At 30.5% G+C, this 21,730-nt stretch overlaps 1 protein-coding gene across 1 annotated transcript in view; it reads right to left on the bottom strand.

Annotated features, from left to right (window-relative positions):
• Window positions 1–1,429: 1,429 nt before the first annotated feature.
• Window positions 1,430–21,730, bottom strand: part of LOC136975082 (alpha-N-acetylgalactosaminidase) — a 54,280-nt gene continuing 33,979 nt past the window's right edge. The window contains exons 4-7 of the mRNA XM_067270082.1: window positions 21,304–21,398; window positions 11,924–12,085; window positions 1,863–2,060; window positions 1,430–1,788 (exon numbers count right to left, since the gene is read on the bottom strand). Coding sequence (XP_067126183.1) covers window positions 1,504–1,788; window positions 1,863–2,060; window positions 11,924–12,085; window positions 21,304–21,398 — 740 coding nt within the window. The 3' untranslated portion in view covers window positions 1,430–1,503. The remainder of the gene's footprint in view (window positions 1,789–1,862; window positions 2,061–11,923; window positions 12,086–21,303; window positions 21,399–21,730) is intronic.

Raw genomic sequence — 21,730 nt, 5'->3', positions numbered from 1 at the left:
AAAAATTGCATAATCTAAATTTCTATAAAAGCAGTTAAAATTACAATATTTTAATGTGTTAGGTTCAAGAAATTCTAAAAAATTATAAATTTAGCAGAAACTTGAAAATGTAAATGTATTGTTGGTTTCATTGTGGAAAACATTTTGTTTGTTAAATATATATTATACACACATATATAAATATGTTTGACTGTGATAATTTTTTAATATAAAGATGTTGAATTGTATAAAATAACTTTCCTGAAGCAAAATATTATGTTGTTAAATTATTTAATTAAAATAAATTTTTTTATTGTTAAATAATAATAATAATAATACATTCCAATTTATGTCATTTTTGCTCTCAAATATTAATTCTTATGTCATACTAGAATAAATACCTCAGACAGTTAAACGGTATCTGTAAAAATGATAACTTTGAAACTTTTATAGTTATGTATCGACTCGAAGGATATACTGTATCGAAAGATTTACGACAATGTTATTTTAATAACGTGACCAGGTTTAAATATTCTGTACATTTTTATAAATGTTTATAGTAAAATTGAATTGCCATTTATCCAAGTAATGATAAAAAATGTGATAAAACATTTTGATATCATTGATTTCTACTAATCAAACTTGTAGACATCATGTTGAAGATGTATTTAATTATACAAAATGGATCCTTCTATTTGAATGTTTTATTGTTTAAGTACAGTTAAGTGACATATATTGACTGTCCAGTTCAAAAGTGTAGAATTTAAATAAAAGTTTAACAGAAAAAACGACTTGATCTGGCTAGAAAAATTGTAACGAGCCTATTGATTTATTTTAAATTGAGCTTACTATTCTAATTTGGAACATTGTATTCTTTCAAATTTTGAAAGTTAATACGTATAATTTACCGCATCAAAACATTTTTGATCTCGACAGTTAATATTAAACAAATATTGTACATAAGCAGCATATGATCTGATATAACTATTCTAAGAAAGTAAATAACTTTACTTATGGGATATTGTATTTTGTACAAGAAAATAAAAATAGAATTTTTCTTACAAATTTTATTTCTTTGTTCATTTAAAATTCACAAGATAACACATTGCTAAAAATATAAATTTTATAATTGTATAAAAATATTTCATATTAATCTTTTTAACATTAAAATTATTATTAATAGAAAGAAAAATACATTATTCTTGGAATGTTTAATATATTATTCTATCACAAATAAATTTAGTATTTTAACAATAAACAATCTTAATTCTTCATATTACTAAATATAAACATCTATTTCTTACTGCATTTTATTTATAAATGATCAATGTTTTTTATGAAAGATATTTGTACTTATTAATTACTTATAGGCATTTATTTTTTATTAGCATGAGTAATATTTGTTTTATATATAAGCTCATTTTTAAGCTGATTTAGATTATTTTTTAAACTGCCATATGTATACTATAACAATTGTAGATGTTTAAAGTAAGTTAAACAAACTTATTTATCATTTTAAATACATTATAAGTAATTAAAATTATCTGAAATAACAATTGCTCTTATCATAACAATAGCTGTAGGTTTTATTGAAATTTTAAAACTGTCATGAGGTTGTATAAAACCATAATCTTTTCCATCAAAAAGATCTTTTACATGATATCCATTGTAAAATGTTAATCCCACTTCTTTAAAAGTAACAGATAATTCCACAGATTCACTATTGATGTTTAAAAAAGCAATTGCATAAGAATAAAATTCATTTCTAACTGGATTAATTGGACGAGTCCATATTTCTACTTTCTTCTCCTGGCAATGATAGTAAGCCTGATTACATTATTTGAAACTATTGTAATTTTTAAAAAAAATTTTATTTCTCTTACCATATAAATTCTTTTTCCTTGAATTCCTAATTTATCTTGATTAACTGCTATAACTTCTTTATTAAGTAAAATTTCTCTAAAATTAGAGGAAATTTTTCTCAGATCATTTGACATTAATAATGGAGCTGCTAATATTGCCCACATTGCCATCTGAACTTTTGCTTGCTCATAATTCAATCCTGAATTTCCAATAATTATCTAAATCATGAAAATTACATTGTAGTAAATAAAAGATATAAATATTATATTCAATTTAAAGACAAACTATTTTTATTTTCAATTATAGCTGTTTCAGTATTATATCAAAAATATTATTATTATTATTATTATTATTATATTGCCTAAAGAAAGAATAAACAAATGAAAAAATAAACATATAATTCATTGAACAAATTCTCTCAAATAAGGAACATTTCACAATAAGGACTTGAATTTAAATTTATATACATTGTAATATTGTAACCTAGTTAATATTGGGCAATGAATTGTGTTGGAAACCTCATAATTAAAAATTGGATTTAAAAAATTCTTTTTGCTTTTTAGCATGCTTCACAATAGTGGAGAAATGCTTATGTTAGGACTTTTATCTGTCTGTCAGATTTCCACGCACATGCTCAATCACTTTACTTTCATTACCTAAGCATTATGTTCTGTTCCATCCATTTGATTCAAATGTTGGAAATTAGGCTTATAACTTAAGCCTAAATGCAATCAGTACGAAATTACCAATGTTAGGCTTAGGAGTTAGGTAAGTGTTATGTTCAATTCAATCCACCATTGCACATGTCCACATGCATGTGCAAAAGGGAACTGAACATTTTTGTGGGAACGCCGGGAGGTAGGACGAAGTCGGACCTCCTTTTTTTCGGCGAACAGGTCGGCAAGACCCACCCCACTGTCAAGGATGGCAAAATTTTTATGATATCCCGACTTGTCGGGATTGGGTAATTAATTGTCAGGTCGAGTGGAGGAAGTGTGTGGGTTCATCGATAAGTTTACGGCGATATTCAAATAAACGGATCCAGGATGAAAACACATGATGATTTATTTAGATGGACAAACAAAATACAGAAATCTAACGCGTCCCGTCCCTACTCGCGGGAGAGAGAGAGTTTACACATGTTGGGGGATCATACCTCATCCTCTGATATCTTGGTTGGAATCGAAGGTGAAATCGTCTCGGCTCTCCGGTCCTGGAGGTAAGCAGGAGGATTGGTCAGGGCGACTTGTCATCGGCGGGCTTCGGGGGTTCGGCCCTTGATTCTCGGGACTGATCCTACGGGTCGGGCGTCTTATGCGGACCTTCAGCGACCCCGTTCTTAGATATCTTCCCCCTTTATATACTCCAGGTCTAGTCCGCTGCGATCACCAATCGCGACGGAGGGTGATGAGTCGATCTCCATGACTCAGAGGTCGGATCCGGAGAGGAGGGAAGCGTGTTTGACAGCGGAAGGCTGCACATCCTTTGAATCTTGATCGCTATCTCCGATTTTGATCGCTATCTCCGATTTTGATCGCTATCTCCCGAGGGGATTTGAACAATAAAATTTTAAAATCGGACTGGCCGGTTTAATCCAGTCCTCACATTTTCATTTACAGTCACTGTAAGCTATAGTATAAACTACCCAGTTAGTATCTTGTATTAAATTAAATTTTATAATAAATTTATTTTTAAAAATATTTGATTCTCTTTTGTGGAGCGTGCTATCAGATAGGCTTGACCAATCTTGTTTATTTTAGATGAGTGGTGTCAAGATTTACTAAATCTTGACACCAATCTAAAATAAGATGTTTCTAAAGGGAAGATGGAGATATGGAATAGAACAACTAGCAGAGATTCCCCTGCTGATTGTCCCCATCTAAATCTTCCTTTTGAAAAACAGTGCAAGCAAGTTATTTCACTCAGAAGATCCAGATGAGGAAAAAATTGTAAATTATTATCAGAATATTTTGATATTAGTGAAAGAATTTTGCTTTTGCTTTAACTAAATTCAAAGTAGAACATCAGATTAGATGCAATATCAAATTCTTGGGCAAAAACTCTGGAGAAAGAAATTCTTGATTTGGAATCCAGATTAAAGAGTTTGAGGAGAATTTTAACAACACAAGTAGATGCTAATAATGCTTCTTCCTCAGATGTTGAAAATACCATTTAATGGACTCTTAAGCCAGGAAATTTGAATGTTTGATATTTCTGGTATGTCTGAATTGGAGGATGATGATGATAAACTTACGTAGCTAAATATTTTGAATCTTTTTTTTATAATTTCAATGTAATCAATGATAATTCAGAGAAATGTTGTAGAATTGACTATCATCTGTCAAATAGAAACAATAATTTGTTGTGCTTTTATTAATTATAGGGACAAATGGAGGGTAAAATGTATGGTAAAATACAGGCATTTTATTTTGGATGATCTACAACAGAGTTTAAATCATTTGCAAAAGATTGGAAAACAAAACGTATGAAAGTTATATTTTTACATATGTTTTTATTAATAAAATAATAGAACAAAAGGACAGTATGACTTTGTTCAGGTTTTTGTGTTTTGACCTAGAATTTTGAGGATGTATTAAACAAGCTGGCCTCTGTCCTTTTGGCAATTTTTGTCTTCTTTTCAGGATATATTTTATTGAGACATTGTGGAATGGGAAGACAAAGATTGATCTACCTTTAAATTCTATGAATTTTGTGATTTTTGGGAAGGAACTAGAAATCATTATATTGGAGATTGAATACTTTTGGTCCTAGTTCTGTAATATAAAACAAAATCATTTCTTTTTAATGCTGAAACTTAAATGTTCATTCCATATTATTAGTATAAGGTCAGAATCTTGGAGTTATATTTGGAACGAAATTGAGAATTTAACCAATCATTTAAATATAGTTAAATTGATTAGAGACCTTAGCAAGAAGTTTTCATCAATTGGTCAAATAGAAGTACACAGGATTTGGTTATCAATCAACAAGGAATGTGTGTTTTAAATGGTAGAGGTCCTTCTCATATATCAAATTGTTATATTTATGTTTAATTTTTCATTGGCTATTAATATGCCTGAAACCTAAACTTATCATAACCACTATAGATGACTTTAAGGTGACTGTTTTATTATTTCATTTTTATTGACTCCAATATGCATTTCAGACATATAAATTTGTCTCTTTTTAGTGAGGTACAATATTATATAATATTAAGTTAACTAAAAAGAGACAAATTTATATGTCCGAGTCAATAAAAATGAAATAATAAAACAGTCATCTTAAAGTCATCTGTAGTGGTTATGATAAGTTTGGGTTTGAGGCATATTAATAGCCAATGAAAAATTAACATAGTTATCCAAACAGGAAGCAACTTATAATACTTATGTTTGTCTTCAAGATTGTTCTATCATTGATTTGAGAATTATTCCTATTAACTGGTTGTCATTAGTCTATGATATTTGGTATTGGGTAAAATATATAACAACCATTTTCCTATTTGTGTAGATTTAAATATAGAATTAAAAAACATCTTTATCAGTTTTTTTCATGTAAGTATTGATAAACTTAGACAAAGAAAGTTGGCAGCTGCAATTAAGCAGCAATAATGTAGTGAAAAGATTAAAAATTTTATATACTTGTCAGTTGATTTTAATTTCAGGATATATTAAAAATGAATACTTTAAAGGTAATTCTAAATTTTTTAGAGCCAAGAATTGTGGTTGATTTGACACAGAATGTAAATTAATCATTTTGAAGAGGAACTGAGCTCTGTTTTGAGACAAACTAAATTTAGTGATCAGTTTGTTATTGAAAATTTCTGAATATTACCTGAAATAGATGCAGACAAAAAAGAAGTAATTTAATATTCATTTGCTACAGAAAGCAAATGAATATTAACAGAACATTAACAAAAATTATTTTAGAACAGTAAACAATGTTTGAAGGTCATTAATATCTTTTATAAGGGTAAAAAGTTCTCATATTCTGCAGCTTGACTGCATAAACCATTTCTTTTAAGATTTCTCAATCTTTATACTACTAGACTAAGAGAGTATTATAAATTGGTTTCTGATATATCAGACCTGGAGATGAAATTAGCTTTATATAATAAAACCACAGTGGTAATATAATCATACTGGTTATTCACGGCAGGAGTAACCAGTATGGTTATATCTAAAATTAATAGTTCTCAAAGCAAAGATCAGACAGATCTGGATTGGAGGTCTGGGTAACATAACTGGCAACACATCCACATGGTAAGTGGCAGTTGCAGATTCGAGTTCCACTTCAGGCTGATTCTTTTTTCCAGAACCTTCTAAATTAATTAATAAATATTAAATTTAATAATCATAATTCAAAAACACATTCATAAATCATCTACTTCACTGCTGGAAAAGTACACAGGTTGACTTGGTTGAACATATTTTTGTTTTAAATTAGAAAATTCTAAATTAAAAGTTAAAAAGTAATTTTTTAATTATTAAATTTATCATGAGATGCTAACTTAACTGCCCACCTCTTGCCAAATTGCTTATTTTTTTTTTTCTTATCTAACAAATAAATTTATTTTTATTGTGACTATAAATCTGTATAAAGATATAATAAATAAACTCTGAAAATTTTGAACAGTTAAAAACAGAATTTAACAGTTCTATTGTTAGAAATCTTTATTTAAATTAATTGGATTCTTTATTGTAAAATGACTAATTTTGCAATAAAGAATCCAATGAAAATTTTAGCTAATTATTGATTCCAGTTTTATCATTACTTATTTCTATCCATAAAAAGAATACAGAAGATTATCAGAATCTTTTGATTTAAATACTAGGACTACAATTTGAAAATTTCACATTTCCCACATATACAATTATTGATAGTTACTATACAATGTTTTTCTAAAATAAATTTTCATTTAAAAACATTTTTCCAAACAAGGATTTTCAACTTGCTGCACAGGTGCACAGAGCTGAGCAATCTGGAATCAACATATCTCAGAGCATTGTTACTCAAGTAATCAAATGCAAAACAAGAAACATCAAGCTCAAAGAAAATATGTGTTTCCAAATCAAGCCTCTGATAGTGTGTACTGGGGTTTCTCATTTCCCGGTCTTTTGCTTGTCCCGGGATTCCGGGATAAAAGTGAACCGTTTCTCGGGACCCTGGGAAATCCCGGGATAGAATTAATTATTTTTAAGATATACAAAATATCCCAAAATCAAATGATATAATTATTTTTCATTTTTTAAATTAATTCAGTACATTCCGCAATCTCCAAAATCATATTAATAATGCAGTTTAAGATATATATTAAAAATTACCTTTGAATTACGTAGAAATTTTCACAAAGAAAAAATTTATTAAAGTTTGTTGGCAACTCCTTACAACAAAAATGCCTTTGAATTGAGTTGAAAATTTAAAGAAAAAAATGAACTTAGATCAAACTTCTAACTTAAAAGGTAATTTTCGCTTTTTAAATAAAACATAATATAAAAATTTACAATAATATTTTGTAATAAGATTTTAAAAAGCAAAGATGGTCAATACTCCCATTACTCAATCTGATTCCTATTTCAGTAATGAAAAGTCCTGCTACCGAGAATGTTCTTTCTAATTCAATTGATATGAGTGGAGTCGTGTTTAATGCATTTAAGAGAAAACAGATGTTATGCATTTTTTCACCTGTAGTCTGGAAGATTTCTAGTTTGTTTTTGAGATTGTAGTACTTCTTTTGCTCTCTAGTATTCTTGATTTGTCTGCCTTGGCTGCTTTAATAGCAGCATCAAGCTTATAGCCCAATAATTTGGCAATTCGTTTGGCTTTAATAATTAGGTTTATGAAGAAAAACTTCATACTTGCAGGTTTCGTACTCGTTTGTATTCTTGCCCAATTTGCACAACCTGGCGTTATGCAGTTATTGAAGCTACTGGGGATGGTTAAAAATTAAGACAGCATAAGCACAATTATTCCAGATATTACAAGTAAAGAATTTTCAGAGTCCTGCCACAAATAAGCTTCATATTCATTATTGACCATTTGGGAAATGCCATAACAAGGAAAAGTTTAAAAACGTAATAAGTAGGTTTAAAATTAATAAATACAAATGTATTCTGACAGTTTATGAGTTCATTATACTTTCTATTGGCAAAATTTCCACAACCTTAACATAAAATAAGAAAAAAGTGAACTTTTAAAAAATTTGCGGGATTTCCTGGGATATTTCCCAGGTTAAAAAATAACCGGGATCCCATTTGAGAAACCCTAGTCTGTACCAACCAAGCAACACAAAGGTGAAGAAACTGGTGGAGGGACTATCCTATTGGCCAAAATGAAATTGCTAAGTATTGTGAGATTTGTCAAGCCATCATTAATACCATCATTTATAAAGATTCAGACCTTCAAACAAAAAAAATGGTCAAAATACATAAGCTGTCTTCAGAACACTGCAGAAACTGGCTACCAATGCTAGAAAATTATACAAATATCATCTAGTAGGATATAAGGCTGAATATGTTGTTACACTGAAGTACAGTTGAGATCATTTCAAAGCTGACATAGCCTGTTTTTTGAACTTTTGAGTTTATTATCATCTTATCAATATGTAAAAATTGAATTAACCTTAATTTTACTTTTCAGACTTAATTTTTTTATTAAATCCAACAAAAAATTTTGAAGAAAATATTCGTACTCCGTGTTCCATAAATTCGGCTGCATACCCCCTTTAATCCCTGCTACAGCATACCAGCCGCAACATTACATCAATGCAGCTATCGCCCTCTTTAATTAGAAGGGCCTTTCTGTTGTCTTCCAATCAAACCGCTATCAACATTGAACTTAATGTTATTCGTTCAGCAGTAAATGCGGTGGGGTACACTAATTCCAAGTATAGGTACATCTTAAACAAGGTCAAAAGATTGCTTTTTACTGTCACAGCTTTACATGTTCCAAAGGAATGCATGGTAGTCCTTCCTGCATTACTTCTGTGGCCGAGTCACCACTCGTGTTTGCCGTATTTTTAGGCAACACGCGCTTTTTCTTCCAGTCTCCCCACAGCCAAATCTTAGGAGGTTACTGTGCAATGACAGGGATGCTACTTCCGTACTAGAGAGGTCTGGAGTTTACTCTATCCCAATGGAAAATACTACATCCGATATTCACACCCACTACGTTGGTGTGACAACTAGAATGTTGGCTTGTCGTATTTCTGAACACCAACTTTCCATCAGGGCAGGCAGGTGTGATACCGAACTAGCAAGAATGGTGTTGCAGCACTTATACACCCTGCTGTGGGACCAGGTGGTGATATTCAGGCAATGTAATAACAGGAGCATTGTGTTTATTTGGGAGGCCTTTCTTACTGCTGCACTAAATCCGTGCAACACTCCCATGTTTGATTTGCCTACTTTGTGGGTCAACTTATATAATAGATTAAGGCATTCCCTCTAGCTTCACGTCTCAGTATTTTATAGCGCATGCACTTCATCACCATGTACGTATGTTTAAATTTCTTTACGTTCAGTTCCACCGTTGGTCTTGTTCCAAAGCTTTAATGCTGTTAGTTCATTTCAAAAAAATTTCTTTTTTGGTTCAAAAAAGGATTTTAACCATTATTACCTGCCTGATGAAGACAGAAATAGTTTCATTGAAAGCGCTAGTATTTATAGCGATATTTGTACATAGTTTAATGCCCGTATGTTAATTTTCTTGTCTCTTGCTTATTCAGTGATCGGCATGAAGTCCAACCATCATTACAGTTAACTTTCAAGATGAATTCTGGTCAATGGACATCCTTTTTTACCATGTTAAATCTGAAAAAGCAGTGGCATAAGTTACATGCCCAGCTGATCTTCTTACTTAAGTGTAGAGGACATAGTCCCGAAGTGCATCACCATCAACCAAATAGCCTTTCCTGTATGCCTTCGAAGTGCCCTGCTGAATATGGAGAAATCACAACTTTCGAAGAAAATATTATGTATGTTTCACAAATTGTAAAATTGTATTGCATGTCAAAACCATTTCAAAGTTGACACAAAATAAAACGTTGAGAAAGAGTCAAATCAGAACTTTGTTAGCCTGAATTACATGAAGAAGTTGACTTTGCATACTGTTAATTAATTTATCAGTGATATCCTGCTCAATTTCTGACCAAACGTTAAATAATTCTTATTTGTACAATGATAAAGATTTTCTATGGCTAAGAGGAATACAGCAATCTAATTTGTCCCACAGATGTTCTATTAAATTTAAGTCTGGTGACTGCAGTGGCCATTCAAGAACTTTGATATCACTTTCATTGAAATATTTTCTGAGAAGCAATGCTGTATTTTTAGGATCATTGTCTTGTTGAAAGACAAATTTATTTTCAATCCCCATTTTCTTTTCTGATGCCATTAAATTGTCTTCAAGTATCTGTTGTAATCTACTGTTTTCATGCAATCATGAATTTAAACAATATTGCCCATTCTGAACCCTGAAAGACACCCCCAAACCATTATGTAAGGTGAGCGTTTTATTGTTCCCACAGTTTTATTTTTATCAAATACTTTATTTTTCTTTCTCTAAACAAATTTTCGTTGTTTAGCATCCTGCAACTCTCGTTTTGACTCATCATTCCAAATAACACGCTTCCAAAATTTTAGGGACTTGTCCAGAAATTTTCTGGCAAAAACTAATCTTTTCTTCTGATTCACTGATGAAATTATTGGTTTTCTATGAGCCACTCTTCCGTGGAGAACCTTCCTTTTTAATCTTCTCTTAGTAGTTGAAACACTGGCTTCAAGAGTAAGCTGTTCTTTTATTTCTTTAGTTGTTATAAAGGAATTTTTGGTGGCCTCATGGTAAATCATTGCATCTCTCTTGATGTTGTGGCCTTAGGGTGGTGTCCTCATGATAAATTTCTCACTGTATTGTTATTTAAATATTTCACCATTATTTTTCTGACATCTTCTCGTGATATTTGATGCTTTTTTGCAATAATAGCAAAAGAATTGCCATTTTTACACCCATGTACAATCTGTACTCTTTCTTCAAGATTCAATTCTCTTCTTTGGCATACTTTCATATTGATACTAAAAAACTATTTAATTGACAATTCTGGAATTAAATTTTGTATTATACTTAATTTGAAATTAATTTTTTACTATACTTACAATGCTTTCTTTGTTGTCAACTTTCAATTGATATAACAATATTTCACTTGTTGCTCTTCGATTCTTTATTGGTGAAATAAACTAATCAGATATCTATTGTTTTATGCAAATTACAAAGGCTATTGCACTTTGCAAAGTAGTTAACAGACCAAAAATGCACTTTTTTCCTTAAAATGTTAAAAAACACAATTTTTTCAGTTGTCAACTTTGAAATGATCTTGACTGTATGTGTAAATAAGTTACTGAAATGACCAGAGAAATTTGCTTCATTAAATGTGGGAAACAGGTTCAAGAAGAATGGTTGACTTACTGCAATGGAAGTTAGTCTGATTATTTTATGATCATATGCAAAATGACTAGACAAGAAACCTTTCCCCTATATAAATGCCCAAGAGCAAGAGCAGTAAAGTTAATGAAAACTACATTAACTATGTTTTAAAACTGTATTTAGAAATTGAAATGACAAATTGTAGCATGAGGAATTAACAAAAGTCACTTTTCCCATAATATCCCACCATCCACTTGACTAGCCACTATTGGAGGAATTGAAGAAATCGGGAATCAATTATATCCTGTTAAATCACCTGATATCAATGGATTTCTTTGGCTTTGGATTGTTAAAACAATCTCTCAAACATCAAAAGGCAGCTTCTGCCAAAGTTTGAAAAGTGCTGGAGGGGAGTAGACCAAAGTAATCCCTGAAAAGTGCCAAAAAGTTATTGAAATATGGAAACAAAGAAGCCATGAGGTTTGTAGGATTAATAGACAACATACTGAGTAAAGCAAGTGTATTCACAAGCACATATTAAAGGAAAAAATTAAAAATGAAAGTGAGTCAGAAGATTATTATAACCTCTGTATCAGTACAAAATTATAAGCTTTTTATCCACAGTGTTTTTTAAATTGAATAAATAGCTCAAATAAAATCTTACCATATCAGGATCATTCCATGAACCAGGTCGTGCATGTTTGGCCATTACTTCTTGATTATCTCCAAAAAATTTAATAATTTTTAATAAACTTTTCCACGAATCTTCAATATCATCAAAGTTTCTCCATAGATTACAGTGATGAGCAATACTAGTATAATTTGGCTGCAAAATTTTCATTAAAATAATTATAAGTTTAATCACCTAGAATAAGTATAAATGAAGACTTATTTCATAAAATACAAAAATATAGTAAAAGATCAAATATTTAAGAATGTCACATATCAAATACCAAAAAGAATTATGAATTTTGTTCATTTAAAAATAAGTTACACATTTCAGAAATAAAGTGAATAACTTTCTAAAATCATTTTATGCAACATTTGTAATTTCCATTTGTATTACCAGATAACAATTGATTTGAAAAACGCAACAATTAAGTTTATTCTGAAGTCAATTCGAGATTTTGTTGTTCTGTTTCACTTGATAGTTAAGAAACTGAAATAACCATTTATTATCAACAAGCTGAAATTCATATCTAATCATATTCACTATCTACATTTGCTACTCAATCTTTTACATTATAAAGTGAAATTTTTTGCAGAGAGGAACAAATATATTTAATATTTGTAACATAGTCAAATTGTTTTCACCACACTAAGAGGAATCCAATCAATTTGAATTTGAATTTGAAAGCAAAACATGCAAGTTTCTAGGTTCACAAATATTCCAAACTTTTTGACAATATCACATTTCTTTTCTTTTACTTCCCTTTCCACTCTTTTAAACTCTTCAACTTTTTCAGCTGAAGATGAACCAGTCTACTCTCCATACTTAAGCATCATAAAAATGTAGCTAGACAACTCTGCTACCTATATGTAAATGTCCATAAAACTGTGAAACACGTGGCAATTTTGTCTATACCCTAGGACAGGGGTCAGCAACCTACAGCATGCATGCTATGTCTGGCACGCGAGACCATTTTCAGTGGCACACTGAGTGAATTAAAATATTAAAACAAATAAACAAATAAAATATGTTAAAAATTATCACAATGCAAGCATTTGTGTCATAACATCACAAAATCACAATACAAGCATTCGTCTCAGCTACATTTTGTGCATGTAGTGTGCATGTGTTCATGCTCTACATTCTTATCTATGTCTACTGGGGCCAGATGTGTGGCAGTCAGCATATTGTGCATGCCTGGATCCAGACAGTTTGCCTATTCCCGCATGCTTACTTTAATAAGTAATATATCACCCTAGAATGGCTCATAAAAGACAAAAATTAACATTCAATCTTTTCAAGACATTTGGACTGAAGAATATGGATTTCTACAACAAAAGGGTCATGCTGTTTGTGCTTTATGTTTCAAAAGTGTCATGTGTCGTACTTCTAGTGTACAAAGACATTATCAAAGCAAACATCATTCAACATTTAAGAATGCTGATAAGAAAATTGAAGCAATTAAATGAGCCGTTTCTGGTTTTAAAAAACATACTATTTTTTATTCAAGTTATAGGAAGTAAAAAATAAAGCCACTGAATTTAGTTATAAAATTGCTCAATGTATAGCTTCCAAAGGCAAACCTTTCACAGATGGTGATGAATTCACCAAACAAACATTTTTGGAAAGTGCTGATATTTTATTCAGTGATTTACTAAATAAAGAGACAATATTGTCTCGAATTTGAGATATACCTGTTTCTGCGAGATCAATTGAGAGATGAATAACAGATATGACCAATATTGTAACAACTAAACAGAAAATTGGATTACAAGAAGCCTCTGTATTCAGTGTCACTGTTGTGGAAAGGATCAAATTTATGAATAATTATGTTGTTTGATTCCTCTTACTGGTACAACTACAGGACAAGACATTACCACAGCATTTTTAAATTATTTTGAAAATCAGAAAATTAATGTAAATAAAATTTTTTCTGTTACTACTGATGCCACCCGCGCAATGGTTGGAAGAGAAAAAAGGTCTGTTAAACTTCTTGAAAATCATATTAGACATAGAATATTAAATTTTCACTGTATTATACACCAGGAAAGTTTAGTTGCAAAAATCACATCACAGCATTTGAATTATGTGATGGACACAGTTGTTAAGATAGTTAATTTCATTGTTTCACATTCTTCATTGACAGACAGGCAATTTAAGTCTCTTTTAGAAGGAATGAAAAGTGATATGTGGACCTTCTGTTATACAGCAATGTTCATTGGCTTAGCCAAGATAATGTCTTAAACAGATTTATATCATGTTTGGAAGAAATCAACCTGTTTCCTCATGAAAAAAAGAAAAATTTTTCTGAAATTGAACGAAGAAGACTGGTTATGCAAATTGATGATTTTGAACGATATAACACAACACCTTAATGAATTAAATTTGCATTTACAAGGTATGTGTCAAACCCTACTTTTTGAACACTGGAAAGGGTTTCAAAAAAAGAGTTTCCAAACTTAGATATATTTTGGCATGATAACTAACACTTACAAGTACTTTCCACATGTCAATGTCTATGCAAGAAAATTTACTGTTAATAAAGATGAACTACAAATGTACGTTGAAGGCCTTAAAGAATTTTCCAAACAATGTGGAGACTGAAATTCATGCATCCATATTTTCTTTCCTTATTAAACCTGACTTAGTTGATTTAAAAACAGTCTCATTTTATTCATCTCGTTTTCAGTGGATGGACACTAATAATTTTGAAATGGATCTTATAGAATTAATATCATCAGAATTGTGGAAAACAAAATTTGTTGAATTGTGGAAAACTCTTAAAAGTGACTGCCCAGAAAAGTCAGCTGTTATTTTCAATTGTTGGATATCTTTACCTGAAAGATTTAATTGTTTGAAGAAAATCTCATGTGCTCTACTTTCAGCATTTAGTTCAACTTACCTCTGTGAATAAATTTTTTCACATATGAAAAGTATTTTGAATTCACAAAGTTGTCTAACACTTGAGCATTCAGAAGCCTGTGTGAAGCTAAAAGTGACAAATTACAAAACTGATATTGAGAAATTGAGCAAAAAATACAAGGACAAGGCTCACATTAATCAATTAATATCTGTAATTAATAAAGAAAATGACTAATAACATATTTTTGATAATTTGTTTGTATTCAAACTATATACAATGTTTTATTACATTAAAAACGTAATTTATAATTGCTATCCTACATTTTTAACACCTAAATGACCAGTTTCCATCATTACTAGTAAACAAAATATAAAAATAAAGTGAAATGTATAAAATATTTTTTTTGATGTATACATAAACACACAAAGCCGTTGTAATAAATTGCACAAACATGCCCCATTCAATAAATTAGAATTCTGAGAGTTCTACTTTCTAAGAACATATGAATAGAACAAAAATTTTGAAATAAAATATCAAAACAAAATTTCTAGAATCATGTTGGCACATGGTACAAGTTTAAAAATCATTTGGCATAACATCCTGAAAAGGTTACTGACCCCTGCCCTAGGACATTACAGGATACATACATCTCTGAAGTGTGTATTTTATGAATCAATTAACCACATGCTACTTTGTTTTTTTCAAATTTCATTTTTAAAACATGGAATATACCATGGAATATAAAAATACCCAAAGTTATACTATAAAAATTCTGGATTAATTGAAATTTTTCACATTAATTTATATATGAATTTAAAAGAAATTTATAGTGGTTCAAATTATCCAATAATTCAAATGAATGACGTTTGAATTTATTAGATTCTAAAGTATGAAAATTTACAAAACTTGGAACCCTAACTGACAAAGGAAGAATATCATTTATTGTTTTTGTATTATTATTTATTATTTTTAAATTCTTCTAATGCATTTTTTAATATCAATTTTTGAAAGCAGTATCCATGAGGTACTTCAACTATCATCAATTAGCATGCAGTATTGTAACAAAAAAACTGCATTATTGGAATTCTTCTCACAATGGGTTTGGTTATTTAATGATACTTGAGAAACTTATTTGAGTGAGCTCCAATAAAACAGATTTTTTGTTGTTGTATTTTAAAGAATTTAGAGCTGTTTTCATTATTTATATAGTATTGTTAAAGTAAAATGGAATAATAAAAAATATTCATTCTTTAATGTACAGCAATAAAATATTTTGAAACTTCAGAAGAAACACGAAAATACATTACTCTAAAGTCTAAGTCTATTAATTAATTAACATTATTATTTTACTGTAATAATTATTTATTTAACTATAATTATTTACCAGAATTGACTGATTATAATTTTGTATTGCATATTTTAAACTGTTAACCATAAGAAATAATCTTATTACATCAAAAATTACAGTAACTTTAAAGTTAACTTACTGAATAGAGTTGATATTAAATATACAGTATAAGCTAAGTCCTAATTCTTTAGTCAAATAAATCAAAATATTAGAATTTAAGTTTGAAGTGTATAAATTTGCCTATACAATATTTTAAAATTAACAGAATTATATGTTATTTCTATTTTATTTGTATAAAACTGTAAAGCATTGAGTACATATGATGTGTCCTGTCTGAAGAGGGCTTTTAGTCCTTTAAAAGCCCTCTTCAGAGAGGACAATATGTACTCAATACTGTTTTTACATAGAATTTTGGTAACATGCTATGTAAAAAAATACTGTTCACACAAAAAAAATGTAAGATCGGTTCCAGACCTTAAAAACCAGTAAAAATAACATGATAATAGGATGTTTAAACAAAATATTTCAATTTTAGTTAACAAAGTCAGAGGGGGATAATTATAATTTACTTATCAGCAAAATTCAATAAATTTATATTATTCAGACAAATTTTATTTTTATAAAACTACATTTTAAGATCTACTTCTTACATGAACTTTTTGGTAAATGATGCAGATAATCCTAAATAAGGTGGTTCAAACTTACTTCAATTTTTATTGTTAAAACATTGATAAAAATAAGAAAATATATAAATTTAATGGATTGTCCAGCATGTTGACAATCAGATATTTTCCAGGAAAGACCATGAAATCAGATATTTTCATATGGTAAAAACCAGCATGCTGGTTTGTCCCCAGGACATATCAGTTTATGCAAGGTTATACATACCTGTCTAGTGGACATGTAGAAAAACAAAAATGAAAAACACTTTATTGTATGGTATCTCATAGGCACCAGTTTTTATTCTAAAATTGTGAAACTCAGCATTACATCAAAAACTATAAATATATGTTTAATTTCTTCATTTTTGTCTTCCTAATGATGTAAAATACTCATGAAATGCAGAAAGTACTTTTTTATGTTTATTTTATTGTAATTTGATGCAAAAATAAACAGAAAATTTCAGAAACTCCCTGTATATTATCTCAACTTACACTATTAACAACTGTGTGAAATTTGAGAAGAAAGTGTTATCTTTTAAGGTCAGGGTGGTAAAACTATTATTTTTTCAGCAGACTATTAATTGCAACAAATTAGGATTTTATTATTTTATTGTACAGTAGAGTCCCGCTAGTCCAAACATCCGCCTAATCCGAACATGTTTCAGTTAGGGATTGCAATTGCTGGATCCCTCATCCAGCAATCCAGCTGGATCCAGCGCATTTTTCGGCCTGCTGGATCCAGCACCAAGTGCTGGATCCAGCGCTGCGGATCCGCAAATACTCAATTAACTTTCTAAATAATTGCGCAAAAGTCTACGTTGTCGCGTTGCCGCTTTGCTAACTACTAGACTGCTACTAATTACTTACTAATTATTTACTCACTACTTTACTAACACTAATAATTAAATTACTTATAAATAAACTATACCTTAATCAATCCAGCAAAATTTAATAAAATAATAACGTATTCAATTGCTTTTAACGATTTTCCTCAGTTACAAAAAAATACAACATTAACTATAGAACATAAAATGTGTTTCGAATAAATATAAAAAGAATAGTGCTTAATTATATCCCATTTTTTTAAACAAGATATATAGATGTACTGCCAGGTCTGATAATTTTCGTATTGTATACCGACGTAATCCCACTGTTTTCAAACTTTTAAGAAACGATAAAAAGAAAGAGGATCGGAATTCAACAACGGGTATATATTCGGTGCCTTTACACGACCAACGTTTCAATTCCAAGCTTGTTTATGTGGGTGCAACGATGCGCAGTTTAAAACAAAGGCTGAAGAGCACAAATATACAATCAGTAAGAACCTTGACAACACTGCGCTGACATCATACGCAAGACAGAAGGATGTTAACGTCCAATGGGATCAAGCAGCAATTATAAAAACGACGACGAATAGGCAAACGGTCAAACATCTTGAGAGATTGGAAATCTGCAAGGCGCACATGACAACTGGTTGTATAAACCATAGAGATGCGGACTCATTGTCTACCATGTGGAGATCCTTTTACATTAATTAATGTTATTAACGGACAATGCTGGTTTCGTTGTTATATCTTATATACAGTAATACCCCGAACTTACGCGATAGGTGGGACCGAGCGATAACCGTGTAAGTCGGGGTATAACTTCGCATATAAATACATACAAATTATTTTTAATTGGGGCCGGAGACTAAAGAAAACAACAATTTAGAAAAAAAATGTTTAATAAAATCTTAGATAATACATATGTATAACAAATTATATTATTAAAATCGTAAATCGAAGTTATTTTGTTATAGAAGGCTTCCTAAAATCTAACAAATTCGTCTGACGGCTCAAAGATTTTTTTCTCCCGCAAAATTTCCTCGTAGCATGCTAATAATTTTTTTATTTTTCGTTTTGTAGAAGAAATGCGCTCTTCGTTGGAGTCTATATTTTCTAAAATTCGTAACCTCTTTTTGAATTAAACTGAGGCCTTCTGTCAAGTTTCCAACCGTTATTCGATCATCTGATTGAACTGGGTCTAAGGGATCGAGTTTTGCCAATTTACAACTTTTCATTTTTGTATCGAAGTCTTTGGAATGTAACTTCATTATTAAAGATGAAGTTTTTCTTTTCTTGTTTGATGCAGGAGAATCAGTTCTACTTCGTTTGGATGACACAGTAGAATCTCAAGTCTCCGTAGATATAACAAACACAGAAATAAATAAGACAAAATACATTGTAGCTATGCGTCGATTCCGCGCGACACGTCCGAACCTGTAAGCTGAACAATAGTTTGGGGGGAGTGAGTAATCAAAGGTTGCATGGCGTTCAAACAAAAGACGGATCATCGAGATTTGAAAATCGCGTAACTCCGGGTTCGCGTAAGTCGGGATAGCGTAAGTCGAGGTATTACTGTACAGGGTGTTTTTTTTTTAAACTGACGGTACTCAGAGACATCTGTAGAGCAATCTAACAGCAGGGAGAGTGACTAAGGACGACATGGGAAAGAGATTCCGCAAAGAAAAAAGTAGTACCCAAATTTGCCAGTAGGGGTGGATTTGGCGCTGTTGTAGCGAAACAGCTAAGAATCTGAATAAAATCCAGCTGCAATTAACAAACACACGAATGAATAATCAGATAGAGGTTTCAGTGTAATAACGAAAGTTTAATTAATCAGCAAATAACCTTCTCCCTTCTTCAATGTGATCACTGTCCTGCTGGACAACTCATTGCATCCTGAACACCGTGTTCTCTATGGCCGAACGTAACATGTCCGCAGGAATGTTCATCACAGTTCGAGAAATGTCGTCCTTCATAGTCATCAAGTTTGGGACACTACCAAGATAGACCTTGGACTTTAAGTAACCCCACAGGAAAAAGTAACATGGGGTTAGATGCGGGGAGCGAGGCGGCCATGCAAGTGGAAAAAAGCGACTGATGACCCTTTTTTCTGTGAAGTGCTGATAGCTTTTTTGCTACAACAGCGCCAAATCCTCCTCTACCGGCGAATTTAGGTACTACTTTTTTCTTAGCGGAATCTCTTTTCCATGTCATCCTTAGTCACTCTCCCAAATTTGGCGACAGTCCGGCTGTTAAATTGCTCTACAGATGTTTCTGAGTACCGTCAGTTTAAAAAAAACACCCTGTATATACAGTATTTTTTCCGCTATTTATTTTGTTTATTTATCTATATTTTGTCCGTTTGGACGTTTTCCGTTAATTTTTATATTTATTCCGAACACATTTTATGTTCTATATTTAATGTTCTATTTTTTTTGTAACCGAGGAAGATTGTTAAAAACGATTGAAAACGTTATTATTTTATTAAATTTTGCTGGATTGATAAAGGTGTAGTTTATTTAACTTATTCTACTTCCAGTACATAGTTTTATATACTTATAAATAACTACAGACTAATATGTAGAGCCTATATATGAAACTGGTAAGACTGATAGACACTTAGCCACTGATTATCCGTCCTTACATTATTATAATATATTAATATAAATTAATCAGTAGAATTACCTTTGCTATTATTTAACTTAAAGATTACATTATAATTATAGTCTAACTAAACATTTAAAGTTAATTATCTCTATCTGAAGTGTCAAACCGAACCAAAGTTAAGTTTACTACCTAAATGTGTAAGAAGTTTTACTGATTTATAGTGACCAGTCTAAATAATAAAAGCTTTTTAAGTATTTTTTAAAAATGTTTTATTTCATTAAAAAAACATAAGGATAGATAGATAGACAGATAATACTATTGCACCAAAAATACATCCACGCTGGATCCGCGCTGGATCCGTGCTGGAATGATTTCAATCCAGCAAAAATCCAGCTGGATTCAAAACACTGCTGGATTGCAATCCCTAGTTTCAGTCAGTGGAGAGGAAATTTTTTAGCTCGCAAAATATATGCTTTTTGTATTTTCCCAGTTGAATTTAAATGGTATTAATGGTACAAAAAGATTTAGAATTATACAACAAAAAAAAAAAATTGTATTTTATTGTAGTACTGTATTAATACTGTACAAAATTAATAAATTGGTATTTGACATGGCCTATTAAAACAGCAGATCTATACTGTACTTACACACAAAAACATAAACAAAAGTCATTGATGGTGTTGGATCTATATAAACCAAACCTGTTTTACTCTGCCTTGCTTCTGCACTATTTCAATTATTCAGCTAATCTGAAAATCTGCTAATCCAAACAGGGCTCAATCCCAATTAGTTTAGACTAGCAAGACTCTACTGTACTCAGAAGAATGTTTTCTGTAACATTTATTTAACTAGTTTTCTTTTAGATTGATTAATTTTTAGTAGAAGTTTAACTGGCATTCTGGTAACCCTGGGATGCTGATCTTCCTTGGTTGAATATAGCATGCCAGTCAATCTTCAACATTTTTTTTTTTATTATATTATTCATTAAAATATAGTAAATATTTCACCATACATGAATGAAAAACAGTGTTTTCTATTATCTTATTCTATAAAAATTTATTTGTTACCTCCATTCCAGAAATTAATTGATAAAATGGCCAACTACAAGAATAAAGCATAGATCTTCCAGTTTTGTTTAAAAAATTTCCCATTTGAATATAGCCTGTAAAAATTATTAAGATTACTAGTAAAATCATTCAATAATTCAATTACTACAAATATAAAGTATTGAATATATCTGTTATTTTTTTTTTAAATTATGCATTGTTACAAACTATAAATTAATAATTTTCTCTTTTTAAATAAAGTTCTCTTGATATTTGACCATTTTTAGAGGAAAGTAATTTCACAAGTGAGAATATCTCAGTATATAAAATTTATTATACTCAGTCCAATAATGACTACTCTGATGATAATCTTTCCTTAGTTTATATAATAGGATAGAGCTGTATTATTGTAGGGCTATTAATTGTTATGACTCAGTTGTTCAGACAC

The sequence above is a fragment of the Centruroides vittatus genome, unplaced genomic scaffold (assembly GCF_030686945.1).
Source record: "Centruroides vittatus isolate TY-2023 unplaced genomic scaffold, ASM3068694v2 contig_364, whole genome shotgun sequence".
NCBI lineage: Eukaryota > Metazoa > Arthropoda > Arachnida > Scorpiones > Buthidae > Centruroides > Centruroides vittatus.
This window is presented reverse-complemented; position numbering and strand designations above follow the sequence as displayed.